The following is a 23,435-nucleotide window of genomic DNA, read 5'->3' as shown; positions in this document are numbered from 1 at the left end:
AATCATAATATCTTGCTTTGATTGTAGCGTTGCTTCTTATATCAGTCTTGATATTGTAGACTCGTAGAATCGTTGGTTCATTGACTTGTTGATCTGTAGGCTTATAGGCTTGCAGACCCGTAGGCGTGATATATTATATAGTAGTCGTAGCCGAGCCGTAGGTAATAGTGAGTAGATATGTGAGGAAATAACCTCAGTTCACTTGTAGTCGATGACGGGAGAAGATAAAAGATGAGTCTGGGGTTAATTGTAATTTTCTTGTCTTCAAAAGGAAAAGCTCAGGATCAACAAGAAGTGTATAAAACAAGAACGTTTTTTGCTAGCTAACATCTCGCAGACCACCATGCATCTCTCTCGTGTCTAGACCCCTCTTCTCGCTCTCTCTTTTCCCGCCTCCTGATTCCTTGTCTCTACATTCTCCTCCAACCTCCTAACTCCTTCTGACTTCTCGCTTCTCTCTCGTATATGATAGCTTCTGTCACGTGGATTATACGGTTGTTAAATGTTCTAGAAGCCTGTGTGTGTGTATGTGTGTATTTCTATCTAGCGCCACGAGGTGCAGACTACACAATCTTCAGGGGGAATGTGCAGACGATGTTTCCTGCCGGCCCTAGCCATGACTGAAATAATCTTCTAGATTACATGTATGCTACTAGCTATTATTTATATTTTAGAGTCCTGACATGTGTATGCGCCAACATAAGATCGTGCAAATAGAGTGAAAGAAGAATTCTGGACAAATGTGGAATTGGGCATGGAAAAGTTTGAAAGGAATGAAAGTGTTTTTGACTGAAGATACGAATGGAAAAGTAGAGAATGTGATAGTGGATGGAGTAGTTGGTACCTGCAGAAGTGGGTGAGAATGGCAGTGTTCTAGTGGACATTTATGCAGGGAGGGGGTTGTTGATAGCCAATACAATATTCACACACAAAATGATCCACAGGTATAAGTTGCAGGTGGTGAGAAGGATGGGTGGTGAAATAAATGAATGGAAGCCAATGATGGATCATGTGTGTGTGGTTGACAGAAGGAGATGATGTGAAGTGGATGCAAATGCGTACAGAGGCTGGGGGAGTGGACTTTCTGATCATCACACGGTGGTGGTAAAAGTCAAGGTTCAAAGGCAATGGAAGAATAGAAGGAGGGAAGGACAGGAGAAAGTAGTTCATACAAGGAGGGTTGAAAGGTTGCAAGAGGATAATAAAAAGCAAAATATAAGGGAGAAGTGGAGGAGTGATTGGGAAAGTATGCTTTGGAGTAGATGGGGGAGGCAGAAGGTGTATGCAAGATATTCACAAAAGAAATCTGTACAGTGTGGGAGGTGGTGTATGGGTGAAGAGAGGACGAAAGGAGGTGCAAGGAACAGCATGGTGGAATGAAGAGGTTAGACAAGCTGTGGTACAAAAGACAAAAGCATATAATGAGTGGATGGGAAGCAGTATCATGGAGAAAGTTGAGAGATGGAAGAGAGAGTTATATGTAGAGAGGAAGAAAGAGGTGTAGAGATTAGTAAGAGAGAGTAAGAAGAGAGTGAATGAGGCATTTCGAAGGAATATGATTCCAGAGTGGAGAGACTGTAAGAATATGTTCTGGAAAGATGTAAAAAGAGCTAGACAGTGTAATAAAGAAGTTAATTAGGAAGTGATAGGTACAAATGGTAGTTTGCTAGTGGAGAAGGAAGAAGATGTGGCTAAATGGAGAGAACACTTCCAGGAACTGTTAAACATGAGAGGGAAAGTAATACGAGTACAAATGGTTTGGGAATGGTTGGGAAAAGAAGGGAGGTGGGAAAAGACGAAGAAATCAGTAGGATGAAAGTTATGGAGGGAATGAAGTAAGAGAGAATGGAAAAAGCCCCAGGAATTGATGGAGTGCGTGGTGAAATGCTGAAGCACGGGGGAGCTATAGTAGTAGAATGGAAATGTAAGATGTGCAGATTGGCCTGGGAGGAAGGTAGAGTCCCGGAGGATTGGAAGTCATGTATAATTATTCCCCTGTACAAACAGAAATGGGAAAAAGAGGTGTGTGGTCATCAAATGGTTATTTGTCTTCTTAGTGTAATAGGAAAAGAACATCGTTGGATACATATTGACAGAGTTTGGGAGATAACAGAGGAATTAGCAAGGGAAGAACATGGATGGTTCAGGAATGGAAGAGGTTGCGTACATCAGATATTCATTCTTAGGTCTTTAGTGGAAAAGTTGTTAGAGAAGGGAAGGAAGTTGTATGCCGCCTTCATGGATTTGGAGAAAGCATATGACAGAGTGGATCGACAAGCAATGTGGAAAATTTTAAGGATATATCGAGTAAATGGAAATAGTTGAATGCCCTGAAGAGTATATATGAGAGGGCTAAGACTGCAATGCGTGTGGATGGTGAACTATTAATTTTTCTATTTGAATGTTGGTGTGTTATGTCTCCATGATTGTTCAGTCTGTATGTGGATGGGGTTATAAAAGAGAAACAAGGTTGGGCGGTGGATGTTGGAGCGGCCCTAATGAGACAGGGCAGCATATGGAAACTTCCTGTGCTGTCGTTTGCAGACGATACTTTATTGTTAAGAGAAGATGAAGAGGAACTGCAAGGCTTGGTGAATGAATTTGGAAGAGCGCGTAGAAAATGGAATTTAAAGGTGAATGTTAAGAAGAGTAAAGTTGTGATCTTCGAGAGAAATGAAGTCACTGGATGTACGAGGTTGAATGATGAGGAAATGGAAAGTGTGAGTGTATCTAAGTACTAGGGTATTGTGACGAGTAATTATAGAAGTCTGGAAGGTGAAGTACTTGAAAGGGTACAACAAGGAAACAAGGTTGTTGGTTCTTTGAAAGCAGGGAAGTGAGCATGGAAGTGAAAAGGCCACTGCATGACAGTATTGTGATACCAACTCTAACGTATGGAAGTAAACTTGGACCTTGCTATAAGGACACAAGTCAAGAGTGAAAGCAGTGAAAGAGAGTTATCTGAGGGGAGCATGTGGAGTTACATGGAGAGACAGACTGACATGTGAGGAAGTGAAGGAGTACTGTGATGTAGATGTAATAGAAAGCATTAGGAGAAATACACTGAGGTGGTTTGGACATGTGGAGAGGATAGAAACGAGAGAATAAAGGGGAGAGTGTACGTGAGTGAGGTGGAGGGGGAGTAGAGAGAGGGAGAGGCCACGGATGGGATGGAGGGATGGAGTCGAGTGGCACATGGGAGAGGGGGTTGTGGGGTGAGAACAGGGCAGTGATGTGGCGAGGAACAGGGAGACATGGGGACGATTTGTTTGTGGCGACCCCTCACGGGATTAAGACGTGAGGCAATATATATATATATATATATATATATATATAAATATATAAATATATATATATATATATATATATATATATGTGTGTGTGTGTGTGTGTGTGTGTGTGTGTGTGTGTGTGTGTGTGTGTGTATGTATAATTATCACTATCATCATTAGCCTTGCGTAGTGTTTCTCATACTTTTCCACTTCATCCCCCACTTGTGGGGACCTTGACATCCTGGTGGCCCCCCATAAGTTTTCTCTCAAGCGCCTCACAAATAATGGTCATGAAAACTGTTAAGTGTCTTCATTACTGTGATACTTACAACGATCTGTCAGAATGCATATTTTGTTACATATCAATTAATGGATGACACTGTTTACTTTCAGCCAGTCGACTGATTCGAGGTTCAGTCACTGATATCGCACATCTCATATCTTGGCACACATTGATCCGGGTTCGGCTTTTACATTTTATGTGTGGAAGCGTGGAGACTGGAGAAACCAGACTCACATAAATATGTTATGGAAAATGGGAGATGAGTCTATTGCGATTTCACTAACCTTTGGATATGACTGATACATGGAGCACCAGAACACAGTCAGAGATTTTTCTTCATAAAGGTCTCTGGCAGCAGAATCATTCATGAGATCAAGGAATTCGTCCTGAACTTCATCGGGAATGGCAGCAATATCAAGAGTGTCAGAAACGATTCCTCACCAATTTCCCTTCTTCCTCTTTCAATTCTGGGAAGTATCTTATGAGCTCAGTTTCCAAGGATTTCATGTGATGAATTACATTACTTTTGCGTGGTGAGTCAAGCAGTAGATCCTCTTCAATCTTGTCAAGAAGGGTTGAAAGATTCCCAAACATGGCAACATTTTCTGCATTCACTTTTCTTTGCCAGTGCTGGAGATTAGCAAGAAATGTACGGATACAGTCCATATGGTGAAATACTTTTTCTTTGCCTTGTAACTTGGGTTTTAGAAAATTCAGCTGCTCAAACATGTCGACCAGGTATGCAAAACGTGACTCCCTCAACACCTGGTTGAAGAGACTTAATAAATTATCCATCCCTTTCATTTCCAGCAAAAATTTAAAATCTCACCGAAGCTCAAATACTCTGTTCACAACACTGTCCTTGGAAAGCCATTGCACTTTTGACTAAAAGAGAAGGGAATCATGCTCTGAATCCATGTCTTCACAGAGTTTCTGGAGAAGGCGAGAGTTCAGATCTCCTGTTTTCACAAAGTTAGCACATTTTACCACTGCCTCCAGGATCTTGCAAACGGCATCAGGGAGGATTTTCTATGCCAGTGCAAAACGATGACCCGTACAGTGAACCACTTGCACATTCGGAGACACTTCCTTGACATTCTTCTGTAGCCCCAATATTGATCCTAGCATCGCCGGGGCACATCAGTAAAGACTCCACAACAATCTTCCATAGCTATTCGATAGCTGGGAAGAAACTGTCAACTTTTTCATCACATCTCAAGCCTTTGTGGTAGTGCTCAACTGTTTACAGAACGTATATTCATTTTTGTTGTCATGTATGAATACATATCTAACAAACACGATTAGCTGTGCACAAAACTCATCTCTTGCCTCATACAACTGTACTGCGAACATACCAGTGGAGACAATTTAACCCCTCCCGTCCGCCAGATGTTGTTATCGCACCCAACAGCCTGGCATTTCCGACAGAAATCGGCAAAATCGTCAATCTTTAAACCTTCATATCTCTGTTAATACTCAACCAATTATAACAAACAAGATCTCATATTACTCACCAATCCTTAACTTCAAGCTGATGGCATCAGGTGGTCCAAGAAATGCAGACAGGGAGAGTGAGTGAGTGGGGAATAAGGGCAATTTTTGGTGTTTTTTTGCCGGTGTCTGTATGCGTGGCTGAGGTTCGGTGACACAACAAAGGCTTACACTAGCCCACCACACTATCACTTCCATGACACTTCCAGGTGACCAAAATCCACTACAAACACTGTTTCTGTGAATACTTATCCATAATCGGTCGTACTGGGTGAATGAAGACCGGTCACAGTAGCAACGACCTTGAATTCTGGCCGCTCATCTCCTTCCACCTTATAGACAGACAGACAGACTCTCTCTCTCTCTCTCTCTCTCTCTCTCTCTCTCTCTCTCTCTCTCTCTCTCTCTCTCTCTCTCTCTCACACACACACACACACACACACACACACACACACATGGAAATGTATGTTTGGCTAGGATTGTTGCACGATTCTGGCACTGGTGAGCGAGTACTGTAGAAGTCTGGGTATTACAATTACTAGACATAATACCATTACTACTAGAAGTACAACTACCACTACAACTACTACTAATACTACAACTACTTTTACTACAAGTACAACTACCACTACCACAACTACTAATATTACAACTACTACTATTACTACCACTCCAACAACACATACTACTACTACTACCACTACAAGTACTACAAAAAAAAATGTGAACCAAGTACCGGTAGTCATTTACGTACTGCCCATAACCGGAAATACTTACCACTATGACTTTCTCTTCCCTTTGAGTTATACTTTTTCATCATAAAAAATATGTATAAACAAATGTTTTCAGAAGAAAATAAAGCTGCAAGTTTATCATGATATATACTTTCTGCCTCCATTATTAACATAAATATACCCAGAGCAGTGAAATCATATATTCTATTTCAACAAAGAACAACATACTGGTATGTATAAAACTAACTTATGCATAATACCCAGACTCCTACTACTCGGTCTTTGTATGGAATCAACCACTCGGTCTTTGTGTGGAAATCAAAGAAACAGCCAGTATGCAGTGCCACCTCACATTCAGCACACCACCACCTCGTCATACAGCATTGCTGTGGTTGGCGTGATGAATTGGCGCAAACTTATCAACGCCAGAAGGCTTCCTTGCCTGCAGGTGTGCGAGGTAGTATTTCCATGAAATGCCTGCTGAGGTAGTCCCTGCACTGCAGGCAGTCAGGCAGTTAATGTACACTCTGCCTCTGTTTTGCGGAAGAATTTATCTGTCCATACCTCTCCAGAAGGCAGAAAATTACATCCTTCTCGAACTGTCTGAGGGATGTGCTGGTCTGTGTAACATCCTCGTACAGAATGAAGGCATTTAGTACACAGATGTCCAGTACATGTAGGATTGCCTTCTTATACCACTTACGCCTCCTCAGACAGTCATTGGTGCTGATCTGTATATCTGATTTATTGACGAGTCGCATGTTCACGTTATAGTCAATAACAGCATCAGGCTTAAAGACTGGCTGCCTCGTTCTCCTATCGACCTTGCCTTTGTCAATCAACTTACCTTCATGGACCGTGGAGAGGACATTCACCTTTCTCTTATCGTGCCACTGAATTGCCAGGAGTTTACCTGATTTCAAGGTCCTGCACTTCCCCTTTGCGGTGCCTTTAGGATAGGATGGCCAATGCTTCCCCTTTGCACGAACAATGTCACAGGATCCAATTTGGTGTTCCTGCAGGCACTTTGCAAGACTTGGTGCCATGTAATAGTTATCAGTGTAAAGGATATGGTTGCCACCGTAGTACCTGTCCATTTGACAACTGAGCCAGAGAAACCATGGGGATTGTCCTTCAACAACACCGCATGACTTGCTGTATATACAGCGAAATCCAGCACATACCCAGTCTTGCAATCACACAATACAAAGAACTATTCCAAAATGATGTGTCTTTGATGGAATGTACTGAATGAAAGCAAGACGTCCCCTGAGCAAAACAAGCGACTCATCAATAACAACCTTCTGAAATGTCCTGAAGAAAGATCAAAATTTTTCCTTCATCATCTCCAGAATCGAGCAAATTTTCCACAAAGCTCCAGGCCCAGATGGAATTCCGCCAATTGTTTTGAAAAAGTGTTCCCCTGAACTTGCCTCTGTCCTAGCCAAATTATTCAGACTATGCATACGTACTTCTTTATTCCCAAATTCATGGAAAGAAACCAATAGCCACCCAGTTCCGAAGAAAGGAAGTTCGTCTGACCCCTCCAATTACAGACCAATAGCTGTCACATCTTCTCTTGGTAAGGTATTTGAAACTTTAATTAATAAGCACATTGTTAAACATCTTGAATCCAACAACTTAATTAGTGATAGACAATACGGTTTTCGCCACGAAAGATCCACCATTGACATACTCAATCTCTTAACTCATACCATCCATCAATCAATTGATCTTTTTGGAGAAACTCATGCAGTAGCTCTTGATATCTCTAAAGCTTTCGACAGAGTATGGCACCGTTCCCTGCTGTCCAAACTCCCTTGCTATGGACTAACGTCTTTTGTTCCTTTGATTTCTTCTTATCTTAGTGACAGGAAAATAAGAGTAAAAGTAGATGATGTATATTCGAATTTCCACTCAATTAACGCCGGCGTGCCGCAGGGATCAGTTCTGGCGCCAACCCTATTTCTGGTTCATATTAATGATCTTTTATCTGTCACTCACAATCCCGTTCACTCATATGCAGATGACTCAACACTACATAGTTCATTCACACTCAGACATCCATTTACAAAGTCTAATATCTCTACTGCTCAACTCAGTACAGCCATCTCCATAAATCAAGATCTAGCTACAATCAGTGAATGGGGACAAAACAACCTTGTCTCTTTTAATGCTAGTAAAACTAAATATATACAGTTTACTAATAGACAGATATTGCCAGATTCGTACATTACCTTCAGTGCTACTAATATTCCCATCTCCAAAAATATTGAAATTCTTGGTGTCTCACTTAACAGTGCCCTCAGCTGAACCTCTCATGTCAGATCATTTGCTAAAACCGCCTCAAAGAAACTTGGATTATTGTACAGAGTCCGTAACTTCTTCGCCGATGAGCAGTTAGCTATAATTTACAAGAGTCATGTGCGCTCTCAGCTTGAATATTGCTCACCCTTGTGGAATGGTTGTGGAGAGGTTGCATTAAGACAACTAGACAAAATTCAGAATAAAGCTGTTAGAATCATTAACAACCCTGCCATTACATATAAACTACCTCCCCTGCAAGTAAGAAGGAATGTTGCCTCCCTTGCATTATTTTAAGATATTTTTTTGGCAAATGCTCAGACGAAGTTACGTCCATGGTGCCACCTCTCCATGCCTTCCCTCGTGCTACACGGGCATCTGGTAGCGCTCATGACTGGAATGTCACTCAACCATATTGCAGAACTTCTGCCTATCAGAATTCTTTCATTCCCTGAACTGCATCTCTCTGGAACTCGCTTCCCCAGATTTGTTTTCCTCCAAATTTCAACCCACAACTGTTCAAGTCTAACTGTTACAGATATTTTATGAATAGAGGACACCAGTAATCTGGTGTATGGATTTTTTTTTTCCCCATTTGTTTTTCCTTCCTCCGTTCTGTTATTAAAAAAAAAAAAAAAAAAATCATGGAAAAATGTAAGTACCTCAAGATGCCTAGATAACGGTCACGTGGCATATACTTACTGAATACTGGCGTTGTAGCAATATCGTCCACTAGCCAATAATCATGTATATTATGTTTTCTTACATGAGGCATCAACATTGTCAGTGCTAGCCAAACATACATTTCGCTAACACTCATCAAAGTCCATTCTTTTATTTTTGCACTCTCTCTCGGGTGAAAGGTCTCAGCCCAATCGCAGCAGAAATCCCTGAAACTGTTCACTTCTTTAACAATGAACTCCATCAGTACTGTTGTGAAAAAAGCAGGGAAGAAGTCCACTGCAGAAGAAGCTCTGTTGCAGGGAAATTCTGGCTGCACACCTGCATTTGTGTCATCAAACACAGGTTCCTCAGGCTGAAACCCCGTCCCTCCCTCCCACACAAGACCAAAGGCCCCGTGCCCTGTCACAGCCCCTAACATGGCAGCGTGGTGGCGATTCCACAGACTTACCAGTAGGTGAGGCAGATGATGATGCTGGTAACAGTGATCGCGATGGTGATGGCGTTAGTGAAAGGTGTTGGTGGGCTCGTGCCTGCTGGAGTGCACCTGCACCAACATAACCAGGTTATGGTGAAATGCCACGTGTGAGGCAGGCCAGCATGGCGTGCCATGTGGTGATGCAGGCCAGTGTAGTGAGGCATGTGGTGAGGCCTGAAGTGATGCATGCCGTCATGGTGAGGCCTCTAGTGATGCAGGCAGGCATGGTGAGGCCTGTAGTGGTGCAGGCCGGCATGGTGAGGCACATGGTGAGGCCTGAAGTGATGCAGGCCAGCATAGTGAGGCACGTGGTGATGAATGCAGTGATGCAGGCCATGTGGGTGAAGGTGGTGATGATGGTGTATGGGTGGAAATTTCTACGTTAGGCCACTCACATGCCCGGCGGCTCAGCCTGCGGCATTTTTTTCTCCCTCCAGCCACCACCTCCTCCCTTCCTTCACTCTCTACCTCCCCTGCCACTTTCTCCATTGTGCTTATATCACCCTCTGGAGGATCATCAACTACATCTGACCCTTCATCATCAAAAAAGGCTGATAATTGTGCAGATGGAAAATATCGGCATACAGTGGATGATTTACAGTCACTCTCCTCCTCTGATACATATTTTTCCACACTCAGCATCATTATATCAGTTTCCTCAGAGGTGGAATCACTTTCCCCACTCACAGTCGGTGATAATTGTATATCTAACTCCCTCACTATTGCACAATCACTAAGGCCTTTCCTCCAAGGGCCTTTGGTCTTCATTGGTGTTGAAGTCAGTGGGCGCAGGTGGTCACCCAAGGACCTGGACACAAGAATATGGATTTGCGTAGGTCTATCCATTATGGAGGTATGCAGGCAACTGGAGCATGACTGGGATGCATGCAGGAGGGTTGCCAGAGGGTGCATACATTGAATATTCAAACAATGGCATCAATTACCAGATCATGTATACATGACCCCCAGATGGCCCCAGGAGGACCAGTATACATATCAACCCGGATGGGATGGGTTAATCTCCCATACCACATGTTCCATTATATCAACAAACATTTCACTGATTCTCTAATTTACTGTGTAGTTCAACAAAGAAATTTGCTGAATTTAATGTGCACTTGGCTCTGTAAGAACCTACTTGACCATCTTTACGGCACACGACTTAATGAAAGTTTCACCAATCAGGTGGGCCTTTTTCTTCCATGCTATTTCACAGGAAATCTCACATGATGCCTCTACTGCACTTAAGTTCTGTAGTTGGACAGTACCACTCCAAGCCAGTTCCTGTTTTTCCATACTCTGGTCATGGCATTTGAAGAAAATGGGGTCTTTCTCTGAATACTGAGGGTGGATTGTCATCAGATGATGCTTCAGCTTACCAGGCTTCATAGAATCATTCCCCAGCACTTTGAAATGCAGCATACACTGAGCTTTGGCAATGCCATCATCGAGGATTGATGTAAATCCATGGTTAATGTGTACATCATTGTTCTTCCACTTCTTAGCAACACAAGCAGCCATTGCAAATCTATATATTAAAAAAAAAAAAAAAAAAAAAGTAACAAATGATAGGTAAAGTCTAAAATTATGCGGCCACTTGAACCAAAGTGAATTTAATTCACAACTCTGATTTAAAATCAATGTCGAAAAGAAATCACCGGCATCAAATGACTCACCAAAATAGCATGATGAATTAGTGACTTAAGTATATGCAGTATGAAGTCACTGATTTTCTGTATTTGATTTTTTTTGGGGGGGAAACAATACTGCATTCAGTTATCAAAATTTTCTTTTTTTCTAATATGTTAGAATAAGTTTGATTAAAGAAACTTTCGGGTTAATGATGCAAATGTTACGACTAACGCAAATTAAGCAAAATTCGTCTGGCATTGTACCAACTATTAAATTCTTCTAAATCTCCATGTGTGGTAGCCGGGTTGCGCCATCGTCTCTACTTATGCAAAAACTATGTAAAATCATGGTTAAACTGTAAGAAAACAATGTGAAATATCGTGTGAAAATGCTAAATGCAGCATTACACGGGTCATTCCACGAAGATGTCAACCTATTGTGTCAAAATCAAAAAAGCTTAATCATTGGGTTTTATGAATCTGAAGAGAAAAAGAGCCTAAACTGTCAACTAAGGGAGCTGCATAAAAAATTGTCATATTATGTCACCAAAGAAAAATGAATGCTGAATTTAGCAATTTTCATAACATCTTTGACCAGAGTATGTTATTGTTTGGAATGCTGACATTGTGTGTTATTGAAAATGCGTCTATTTGAGTTGTGATTGACACTACAGTTGTTTACATATATGTTGTGGCCAGAATGTAGCATGACCTTTAAATGGAAGTATTTCAGGAGTAACGTATCTCATGTTTTTTCCCCATTTTTCCCATACACAGCTAACAAACTGGAGAATACCAACATAAGTTTATATTATAAATAGGCATCCCAAGGCCTGAATAATGAAACGTTGGGATACTTTGAAACAAACCCTGGTAAGCCATATGGTCCGTAACACACGTTACATGCCCACTGTGAGGAACGTTATCGGAAAATGATGTAACGTTTCTCAGGCACACCTTTGAACAAAAAATCAATCTGTGACTATTTACACTGCAGTTGTTCATTATGTCAAAAATGGAGAGATTGCTACAAAGCCATTAGCAGTAATTTCAAATACAGTCTCACACTCTAGCCTTGAAGTTCAGGTGTTTCATAGTACTATTTTTGATTATTTGAATTCTGCTGGTATTCATTTTACATATGTATCAGTGTGGACTTATGGGGCAGCAGCCCATTTCAAGAACAGGTATTCTATGGCAACTGTAGCCTTTTACAAAGACCTCCACGTCTGCACTGCTGAATGGAACTTTCAAGAAAGTTACCATGGCAAGGGCCCTCATGATGGGATTGGGGCTTTACCATAATGGAATGTCTACAGGCGAGTTTTGCAAGGTCGCTGTACAGTAAGGTCTGCTGTTGAATTTTATGAGGAGGCTGAACAAATAACAGATGAAACTGAACTAATGTAGGTGTCTACTGAATATATAAACACTGGGAAGTCATATGTGGAGATCTGGAAAAACTGTAAGGCAGCAAAATCCACTCAGCAGTGCAGGTCAGTAAAACCTCTTGGCCACTATAAAGTAGCAGACCAATCACCTTTTAAGCAGTGCTATCTTCAGGAGACTGGCGTGGCCCACAATCTGACTCCAGTACTAGCAGTGATAAAGAAAGTACACCATCTCTTGCAGAAATGTCAGAGTCATCCATATCCCAGCCTGAGTCACAGAGTACTAGTGATATTGAGGCAACACAAAAACCATCCCCAGGTAACTATGTACTAGTTCCTTACACTACCAAGAAGTTGTTGAAACATTATGTTGCAGTGGTAGAATCATTTCCGGAGTCAGGCATGTTCGAAGTTAATTATTTAAGAGAGTCACTGACAGAATGGGTGATAGCCAGTTTCATTTTCCTGACAACCCAGACAGAGACGAGATCTCAGAGGATATGGTTGTGCAGGTATTGCCAACTCCTCATGTGTCAAGAATGACACATACATTCAAAGGGGTGAACTTTCCTTCCTCAATCAATTAGTCTAAAAGGATGAATTTTCCATCTGCGATGAGCAAGTAGTTGATCTTTAATTTTTGTGTTGTTGATATCACAGGTGTGATATACAGGCAAGCATATAATGTAACATTCACATCAATTACTGGCAGTAGGGTTACCTACATGTTATAAGGTAATTTATGTTCATAATATTCAAAATTACATCGTTCTTTTCCATTGCATCATCCCCAACCCTGCTTTACAAGAATTATGTTTTGATTAATTTATCATGTGTTTCACATTAATATATGATTTACTGTACATTGTTTTGTGATACAATTACTGTAACCTTCATAAGAGATGATTTTGTAATTATATGAGAAACAAAATTCACACAAGTAACGTTTCTCACTTTTCCTGTAACGTATCTCACGGTCACATATTCCTTAACAGTAGCAAAACTCTTAGAAGAAATAGAATTTGTTGGGTATTGTTACGATCCTCATACATTGACATATGACTGACATAAAGCACTTCTTGACAGAACCAGTAAAATCACAGAGTTATTGAAAATACTCATGCAAAGTAAAAGGTGGGGTAGCATCGAGGTAACTTTTCTCACGCCACTTTTAAAAATCTATATAAAATCAGAATAAAAACATGAATAATCTGATTATGGTATAATGTAGTGTGACGTGTTGGTAGTATAGCTTGCAAACGGCATTTATTTATATTGCCTACATAAGAAAATACAAGAGAGAGTAGATCAGTAACTTGTCTCTGAATGTAACATTTCTCACGATGGAAAGACCCACACTTCGAGTTATCATATTAACTATTACTGGATGAGTTTGACTCTGTCACACATTTTGACCGTAAACAGCAGATGTTGAGGCAAAAAAAAAAAAAGTAAGGCAAAGAGGAGTCAAACACAACAAAAGAAACATAAGACAATACATATGAATGTGTAAGCATCCAAAAACATCGATAATTATAATTAGCAAAAAAATACTGTTTTAAATTTGTATCCGACTCTACCCTGCATTAAAATTTCACATTGTCTCTCATAAATTTTAGGTTAGAGCTGCTAAATCTGCATTGAAACTGAGTTTGATGAAAGCCATTTGATTTAAATTCAACATAACATGGCGATTCCTTTACAGCATTGATTTTAATTTAGTTAATTTAGTGACAGTTAATTAGTTTAATTTCGTCATATATTTTAAATCAGTGTTGTATTTTATTGGTGCAAATGGTCAGTGATAATTTTAAAAATTAATGAATCAGAAAATGAACAGAAATGAGATTACAAAGAGAATATGTGAGAACAATATCAAAGGTATAGGTGGGATAGGGAGACCAACAGTCAGCTGGGATGTGGAGGAATACGTAAACTCTAAAGCTATGTATCTAAATATATAAATAGGTGGATGGATAAATAGATAGATGGAAAAAGAAAATAAATATATGTCATTTTCACAATGCTAATATCATACTAAATATCTCACAAGCAACACTTCGCTACTGGACAGAAATCAGTAGATATTTCTCATGAGCTTACACCTGCAGGTGCCAACTGAGGTCATGGCCAAGAGGGAGGTTACAACAGGGAGGAATAGAAAGACATTTGCAACCTGTACACAGTCCTAAGCCTGTTGGAAGAATCCCTTTTAATATAGGCAAACAGGAATTTATATATGGTTTGCTCAACAACAAGTTTATTCCTGCATATTGCATTAAAAGTGTTGTCACTTAGCCATATTTTTTCTTGCTTTTTTTTTGGTCCACTTGTGTTGAAGCACTGCAAGCATATGCTGGAGCAAGCGGGTGTAAGGAAACAAGCTTAACTTTCCTCTAGGCTACTATTAACGCAGTTATCATCTCACTATGGGCAATTTCCCAGAAACTGTTGAAAAATGCTTGTTTTCAAGCCTCAATATCTCGAAAACTACAGCACTTAGGGAAACGAATTAATGACTGTTTTACTCAACAGGTCTTTAGGCCATTGCATTGATGAGTAATGACGTGAGGAAGAGAACTAATTATTGCCACAAGAGCAGGACGTGTCCGTGCATCTGCCCATGGTGCCGACAAAGCCTTTGCTCCCAACGTGGTAACTTCTCCACTGCTAGATAAAACTAGACTGTCACATCCAAAGCATGCCTTATGGCACTATCATTGAGCCCATTTCTAGTATCCTTTGGAAAGAGGCTTTGCAGGGCTGGATGATGCAATAGACTACAGGTGGTGAGGATGGAATCAGACAAATAGGAAATTGAAGATATCATTGTACACCTGGTAAAAGCATGCGACAGACTGACTCTTGCCTGTGTGCTATTTATGGACTCCCTCTCTGCCCTTTGGTGGCAAGATGAAATGGCTGCCAGTTCAAACGGCAGCAGGAAGACACTTGCGTGTATAGACGTCACCCAGCAGCCCTGTAGCAGCCAGATTGTGATGTGTATAGACTTCACCCAGCGGACAGTGATTAAGCACCTGGTCCCCTCACCAGAGTGAAAGGCAGACTCACTCTGATACACTACTTACATTACCCCAACATGGCCCCGCTTAAATTCTTCCGTGGGGGTCATGGCTCCCAGTTTGAGAACCAGTGGCCTAGCACTGCATACTGTAAATCATTTAGTGAATAGTTATAATTAAGACTTAGAGCACACAAGGAAATGATAGACATAAATTTACAGAGAAACACAGAAAAGAGAAACTTATCACACACACACACACACACACACACACACACACACAAAGATAACTGTTATAAATAGACTTCCACACAAACACAGATACATTATAATTGGTATAGGTAGAATGACTTACCCTCCTGGCCACCAACCCAATCATACCGGACCATGAGCCATCTTGTTGCTTGGAGCCGAAGGTGCCATCTGGGGTGTGCACGTACCAGTACCTGACACACACAAGAACATCAACCAAAAAATTATACCAACAAAACACACAATAGATAGGTACAGACTTATAGATATACCAAGAGAATGAATTTATATATTAATTTATTTATTATATAAATACATAGATGTGTGTGTGTGTGTGTGTGTGTGTGTGTGTGTGTGTGTGTGTGTGTGTGTGTGTGTGTGTGTGTGTGTGTGTGTGTGTGTGTGTGTGTGTGTGTGTGTGTGTAAGGAAGATCCCTATGGCCGGTGGCCATATGGGGGCAGAGCACGCGTTGATTGCCTCGAAACCATTTGCCAAGGCTATTTTTTTTTTTTTTTTCAATCTGGGAACACAAATGTTCCCACAATTTTAGAGTTATATTAGTGTCACGTCTTAGGCATGATGGGACCCCCAGCGTCGCCCCACAAAGGAGGAGTGGCTCCAGGGGTCCTGGCCAAAGACTCCATGCACGGTTATGGTTTTGAACCTGAGTACACATACTTTTGCATAATTGTAGACACTCATCCCTGCCACAGTTAGGCAGGGCGCAACCCCGGATGACCCCCCCTCATGGGGGGTACTGTCCCTAGGGGTGACGACGCCATAGTTTTTATATAGATACAAGAAATTTGCCACAGTATGGACCTTCACCCAGATCAGTGTTTGTAGTGGGTGGGAGTCTGGGGTTCACCACCTCTCCTGTAAAGAATTATTGCTTTTCCCTTGCAATGTTTCACGGGCAGTTGTTGTTGTCAGAGATATGATTTAACTTCTTGCAACCTTTCCCGAAAAGGAATAGCTGCTAAATGTTGTTAAGAGCTGAATGCTGGTATGAAAGTAAGTAGCTAAGTGAGTGGTAGTGTTGGGATACGATAAGGACGTGTGATATCACATCGGCTGTGCAGTGTTTTGGTCATCTGGATGGGATTATTTGTGTTTAAAAACTCGAGTGGCAGAGACGGTTATAATATTGAATGTTGAAGGGTGGAGTATTTTTGATGTATGCAGATGATGCTGTGCTGCTGACTATTAGTTAACAGGAAGCAGATTGACAGAGTGTCTTAAAAAGATGTAGGATGTGTAAAATGATGGCTGTTGAGAGAGAAGGTGACTTACTGCATAATGATCTGGTGATTGGAAGAGGCTCAAATTGGTGAAAGAGTTAGATACAGACAGACACAAGAGTATCTTCCCAAAGCCATATGATTACATAGCAGATAATTGATCTGTAGGAAACATGAACTAGCAGAGCTAGGGTTTTCATTGTATTTCGCCACTTGTAAATTTTCTGCAGTCAGAATAGGGAAGACAGTTATTTCGTGACTACTAAGATATCAAAGTCAGTGAATAAAGTGAACAAACTGCACCTACGAGAAATTCATGCCTTGAGCCAAGTACTCTGCTGTGTGGTCTTTTCTGCGGCCGCTTGGATCGGCCCCCTGGACCTCACTGGAACGGAAGGCCTCAATTGCCAAGGCCAGGGTGGGCCGCTGCAGGAACCTGAAAAAATGACCCCAAAGGATTAAGTCTAGCAGGGTAAATCCTCGTTACAAGCCATTCTCTGACAAGTTTTTGCTCCTAACAATTTTCATCCGATGACATATTTTGAATTTTTCATAACCCTAGAAGACTGTATTCAGTTTTCTGCAGACTTTTCAAAACGGAGTAATATTTTTCAACGGCCCACAATGGATTCCTTCCTCAGCATTCTCAGGCTCTTCTATATTTTCACACATCCTCATCATTACTAACACCATAAGCTCATCTCAGGCTACATTCCTTAAGGGCCAAACCTCCAAAGAGAACTGACCCCCATAGGAATTAAAAGAACCCCTGGAAAGCTATCTCTTCCAGAGGAACCATTACCCTATCATGGAGGGGGTTCGCCCTCTTTGGTACATGAACTATGGCAGCTCCACATTTGAAGATTGACATTTAATATGCCTTTTGCTCCAGGAACCCACTGCCATCAACTTGCTAACCCACTCATCCGTGCAGTGTGTGTCCTACATAGTCGTCTCTCATTAAGCTCCTAACTACAGGAGGAGCCGAAGTCCCTTCACTGAGCTTTGCCCATTATCCTACCCAACAAATGGGATGTTGCAATGCCCATTATATTAAATCCCCTGGTTCCTCCCTCTCTATGGTCAACCAAAGGCACACACCCCATCACTCCCCTAAACTCCACCAGTAGGATGACTCAGAAAGTTTCTAAACACACACACACACACACACACACACACACACACACACACACACACACACACACACACACACACACACAGATCCTATAGGTGAAGTAGTTCCATTTATAACAGCAAAATGTTTGAATCACCTGGTAATTGGTGATAGAGAGGGGTGCCTTCACCTGGTGGCACTGATATAACTGGGTGTTGGAGCTGCCTGGTTACACAAACGTCCCTCACTAACTTCCCTGTCTCCCAAAAGAAAGATAGTGTCCTACAGGATGAGGGCAAGTTCAGTCTGCACTCCACTGGGTTCGTGATTTGGATGAACCGGGGGCTACATCTACAACAACAATAACTACCACTACTACTACTGCTACTCCTGCTGCTGCTGCTGCTACTACTACTACTACTACTACTACTACTACTACTACTCAGATGAATTTTTAATTTATTTGTCTCGGTTTTTTAATGCTTGTTTTACTCATTGTTACTTACCACAGCCACTTTTAAAAGGTATAGTAACTCCAATAGTTAAGAATAGTAAGGGTAATTTAACAGACTCTAATAATTATAGACCTGTAATGCAGTCATCTTGTATATTAAAAATATTTGAGATGATAATACTGGATGTTTTAAAAGAAAAAGTTTTTCCATGTTCAAGACAGTTTGGCTTCCAGCGAGGTATGTCTACGACAGACGCTTGTTTCTTGCTTAAAGAGATAATGAATACGTATAGTAGCAAGGGTGATAATGGCATTATAACTTTTATTGACCTCTCCAAGGCATTTGATTTAGTTAACCATTTCGTTTTGGGGAAGAAAATGTTAAGGCTGAACATTCCAATAGATGTTGTGTACATACTTATGCACTATTTAAGGAACCAGATAGCTAGTATTAAATGGAAGGGGGCGCATGGTGTACCTTGTTACGTGGAACACGGGGTTAGACAGGGTGGTGTTCTATCTCCCTTTTTATTTAAACTGTATATAGACAATGTTTTATCTGAAATTACAAGCATGAGCCAAGGGTGCATGATTGGTATGAGCAGAATCAATATTCTAGCTTATGCCGATGATATTGTGCTCTGTGCGAATTCTATTGCAACCATGAATAATTTATATACCAAATTTTCATCAATGATAAGTGATATAAAACTTAAAATTAACAAAGATAAAACAAAATGCATGCTCTTAGGCTCAAAGATCAAGCAAAATTATATAACTCATTTAACTTTAAACAGCGATGAATTAGAGATTGTATATGAATATGACTATCTGGGACACATAATTAGGCATGACCTTAAAGATGACAAAGATGTAATGAAAAGGCTTAATAAGTTTTATTCAAGTTTTAATTCCATTTTTAGAAATTTTAGTGGTATAGATATTAATACGTTCTTATTCCTTTTTAACTCGTACTGTAAGCCAGACTATGGTCTGCCTCTTTTAAACCATAAGGATACACGAAGATCATGTACATTTCAAGCATTTGAGGGGGCTTACAGTAAAGCTTTAAAACGAATGACTGGAATGCCAGCCTATGCCAGCAACCATGATGTGGCTGCCTCCTGTAACCAGCTGTTACTGAGGCACCATGTGGCCCTCACACAGTGCCGCTATTACAAAAGGTTGATGCAATCTAATAATGCTATCATTAACTTGAACTACCATACTTAAAAATGGGTTTCTTTTGTAAATGTTATTAATCATTTCAAGTTACACTACAGAGTGGACATTACCTGTCATGCCATGGATATAATTCGATCACGAATATCTTGGGTGCAGAACCATGAGCACAGACGAAACCATGTAGTAATCTTAAGGTGAGCCAGTGCTATTTCTTTTATATTTTTTATTGATGCTAGCTTTTTAGATTTTATTTTGACCTCTTTACTTTTTCTTGGTTCCCAGCTTTTATATTTTATTTGGACCATTTTATTATAATTTTATTTTTTGACCTTTTTATTTTTTAAATCTGCTACCTTTGATATTTTATTGTGATCATTTTACTTTTAATTCATGCTAGATAATGTATTTTATTTGGACCTTTTTATTTTTTTTAATTGATGCTATCTTTCATATTTTATTTGGACCTTCTGTATTGGTTATTGATGCCAGTTTTATATTTCACTTTGGACTTCTTTTTAATTGCACTGATGGTAGTTTTTATTTTTTACTTTTTTTATTATATTTTATTGATGCTTTTTTTTTCTAATATGTTAATAATGTGTATGCGCACCGTGATGCCCTCAGGTCTTTTAATATGATTTTTTTATAGATATATAATTGTACAGTACACCACTTATTATGTGATGTCCATATGTACAGATTTTTTGTATATATATATGTACCTCTGCTGCTGTTGATGCCATACTGATGCTGCTACTGCTACTGATTACCATTATGTATCAATAGATATGAAATAAAGCTGATTGATTGATTGATTGATTGACTACTACTACTACTACTACTACTACTACTACTACTGCTGCTGCTGCTGCTACTACTACTACTACTACTACTACCTGGTGTACTTATCAGGAAAGAGCGGCAGGAGTGTAGTAAAAACGAGGGATCTTCCAGGCGTCCATTTTGCCAGAAGAAGTGGCTTTTGCTGAGGCGAAGTGTATGGCAGGTAGATGAAGATCCTGCAGCTGTTTTAATTATGGTTTTAATAACACTGTGAAACTGTTTGCTTTTATCTGTTTGAAATTTTGTCAGTTTATTTATCTGTCTGTTGCCAAACGCCTTATCCCCATAAGGTGAGACCTCAAACAAATCGCCTCCACATCGCCCTGTCCTCTGCTATTCATATGCCCTCTCTCCAGCCCACATACCCCTCTCTCATATATCTATCCACTCCATTCTTCCACCTTAACATTGCTCTCCTCCCCTTCCTCCTCCTCCTCTCCCCCTTTAAGTTACTTACATACACTCTCTTCTAATTGGACTCTCATTCTCCATTTCCTCCACATGGCCAAACCACCTCGTCAGAACAGCAAACACTAAACTGGAATAATTATCTCCAAACACTTGACCACAAAACAAACACCAGCAAACTCTACAAAACACTAAACAGCATCACACTCTCCAACAGCAACACAACACACACGCTGCCATCACAACAACAGACACCATACCTTCAAACAAACAACAAGCAAACACTCTCATCAATCACTTTTCACATGTCAGCCATCTAAACCTCCATCGCAACGACCGACGTATCATCCGACGTAAGAGACAGTTCCCCACAGACCCAGACTACGCACCTTTCACTTACAACCAGACGAAGCACATCATTAGCAACCATAAGCAATCATCTGCCTGTGGACCAGACAATATAAGCAACATTCACCTTAAACACCTTGGACCACAAGGCATACAAACACCCCCCAACATCAAACTACAGCTACTCACACAACATAATACCCAGTATCTGGAAGCATGGCATTATCATCACTGTTCCTAAATCCAACAATGACCCCACGTTACCTTCCTCACACCGCCCCATCACATTCCTCTTCACCCCATCTAAGGTCACTGAACGACTGGTACTACGACTCGTTACACCCCACACCTCCCTAGCCCTATCACAACATGGCTTTAGGCCATTACACTTCACAAACACTCTTCTTACAGACCTTACATAGAGAGTTTTTGATGGCATGAATTCAGCTAGGCCACCATGCAGAACACTCCAAGTCACACTAGACATTAGCAAAGCTTTTGATGCCATCCCCCACCACAACCTCACAAACAAAATATTCAACACAAACATGCACAATAACACAAAAAGATGGCTACTGTGTGGAGTAGACTGTAGCACCAGTCGAACAGGGCAGTACTCCTGAGGTTGATGGCAAGCTGGTGATAGGGAGAGCTGGAGCTCCCGTTTCACCAGCCCTCAGGACTTGATCCTGACCATCTCCCTTTGCTGATCATTTTCAGTGCATTCATTTACACAGAGAGTAGGCCAGCATGCTCTCATAATACCTCTACCTTCAACTGTCTACACAACACTACATACGCATAACATATCACACCTTCTGTTCATGTCTTTAGTAATGGCCGCTGCAATCTTACTATCAAATGAGGTGGTAACTCGGATTGCCACCACCGGCAGGGTAAGGCTGGTGACACAGGGTCCTCCTGGTCGCCATCAAGCGACTGCGCCGGCAGCGACTGTTGCTATCTCCGGGAATGCTTGTCAGCAAAGAGGTGACAGTGTGACCTTATTCTTTACCAACATCCGCGGCCTTACCACAAATTTAAACTCAGTTCATTTTTTCCCTCAGTCCATATCCCCTTTGGCCCTTTTCCTCACAGAACCACAAATCTCACCCTCTACCGATATATCTCCATTTTGTTTTCCCGGTTACCATCTCCTTACAAACTTCCGTAACAAGGACGGCACTTGTTGTTATATCAAATCCCAATATGCAGTTGACACTATTTTAAACTTCACTTCATCTAGTTTTGATTACTCATTATATAAATTAAATTGTCAAAACATTACCAAATATATTTGTGTAGTTTATCGTTCCCCCAGTGCTTCTTCGGAACCCAGTGTATTTGATTCCATGTCCACTCAGTTGAGTAACCATGACCTTGCCCTTGGCACCGAAATTACCATTTTGGGTGATTTTAACATACACAATGTTGAATGGTTATTGCATTCCGCCCAGACTGACAATGCTGGTCTAGAGTGCAAGCCGTTTGGGGAATCGTTTAATCTCACCCAGTTGGTAAAGCAACCAACCAGAATACCTGATAATCCTGACCATAATGCCCATCTCTTGGATTTATTCTTGACAAATAATCCAGATCAATACAGGATAGAGGTACTGTCACCACTTGGATCCTCTGACCGCAATCTCATCCAAGCCTCAATAGTCAACCCTCCCACAACTCCCCGTTCTGAAACTGTCAGGGTGACCCGATGGCACTTTGATAGGGCAGACAGGGATGGATTTAGAAATTATCTTGCTGATGTTCCATGGCAGTCTTTCTTCTCTAGTGCTCCCAGTTCTACCCAGTCCCACATTTGCGACTTAATACTTGCTGGTATGGATTTATTCATAGTCAACAATTCACTAAAAGACCGAACTCTCCAAAATGGTTTGATGGCAACTGTGCCAGAGCAACAGCCCAAAAGTCATTAGCATATAACTCTTACTTAAAATAAAAAACATCTGAATCACTCTCCCAATTTAAAATTGCTAGAAATCATGCAAAAGCTGTATTAAATCTATCTAAATCAAACTTTCTTCAAAATCAAGTATCAGAACTACTTAACAACCCTAATGACAATAGAATATTCTGGTCAACTCTTAATTCTTTCAATAATAACTTTAACAAGTCATCTTCCATTCCCCCACTAAAATAAAATCTTCAGATGGCGACATTACAAATGACCCACGTGGGAAAGCAGATATCATTCCCAGTACCTTTGCAAGAAACTCTACCATAGACGATACCAGCCAGAATGTCCCAGTACCGGAACTTGATTCTATTCTTCCGAAATTTCCCC

At 40.8% G+C, this 23,435-nt stretch overlaps 1 protein-coding gene across 1 annotated transcript in view; it reads right to left on the bottom strand.

Moving 5' to 3' along the window:
• Positions 1-23,435, bottom strand: part of LOC145397006 (uncharacterized) — a 109,716-nt gene that overhangs the window by 72,816 nt on the left and 13,465 nt on the right. Inside the window, exons 3-5 of the mRNA XM_080270229.1 lie at positions 20,431-20,559; positions 17,089-17,217; positions 15,643-15,733 (exon numbers count right to left, since the gene is read on the bottom strand). Coding sequence (XP_080126355.1) covers positions 15,643-15,733; positions 17,089-17,217; positions 20,431-20,559 — 349 coding nt within the window. The remainder of the gene's footprint in view (positions 1-15,642; positions 15,734-17,088; positions 17,218-20,430; positions 20,560-23,435) is intronic.

The sequence above is a fragment of the Coenobita brevimanus genome, chromosome 40, assembly GCF_032717465.1.
Source record: "Coenobita brevimanus isolate Jiangsu-jjx chromosome 40, ASM3271746v2, whole genome shotgun sequence".
Lineage (NCBI taxonomy): Eukaryota > Metazoa > Arthropoda > Malacostraca > Decapoda > Coenobitidae > Coenobita > Coenobita brevimanus.
This window is presented reverse-complemented; position numbering and strand designations above follow the sequence as displayed.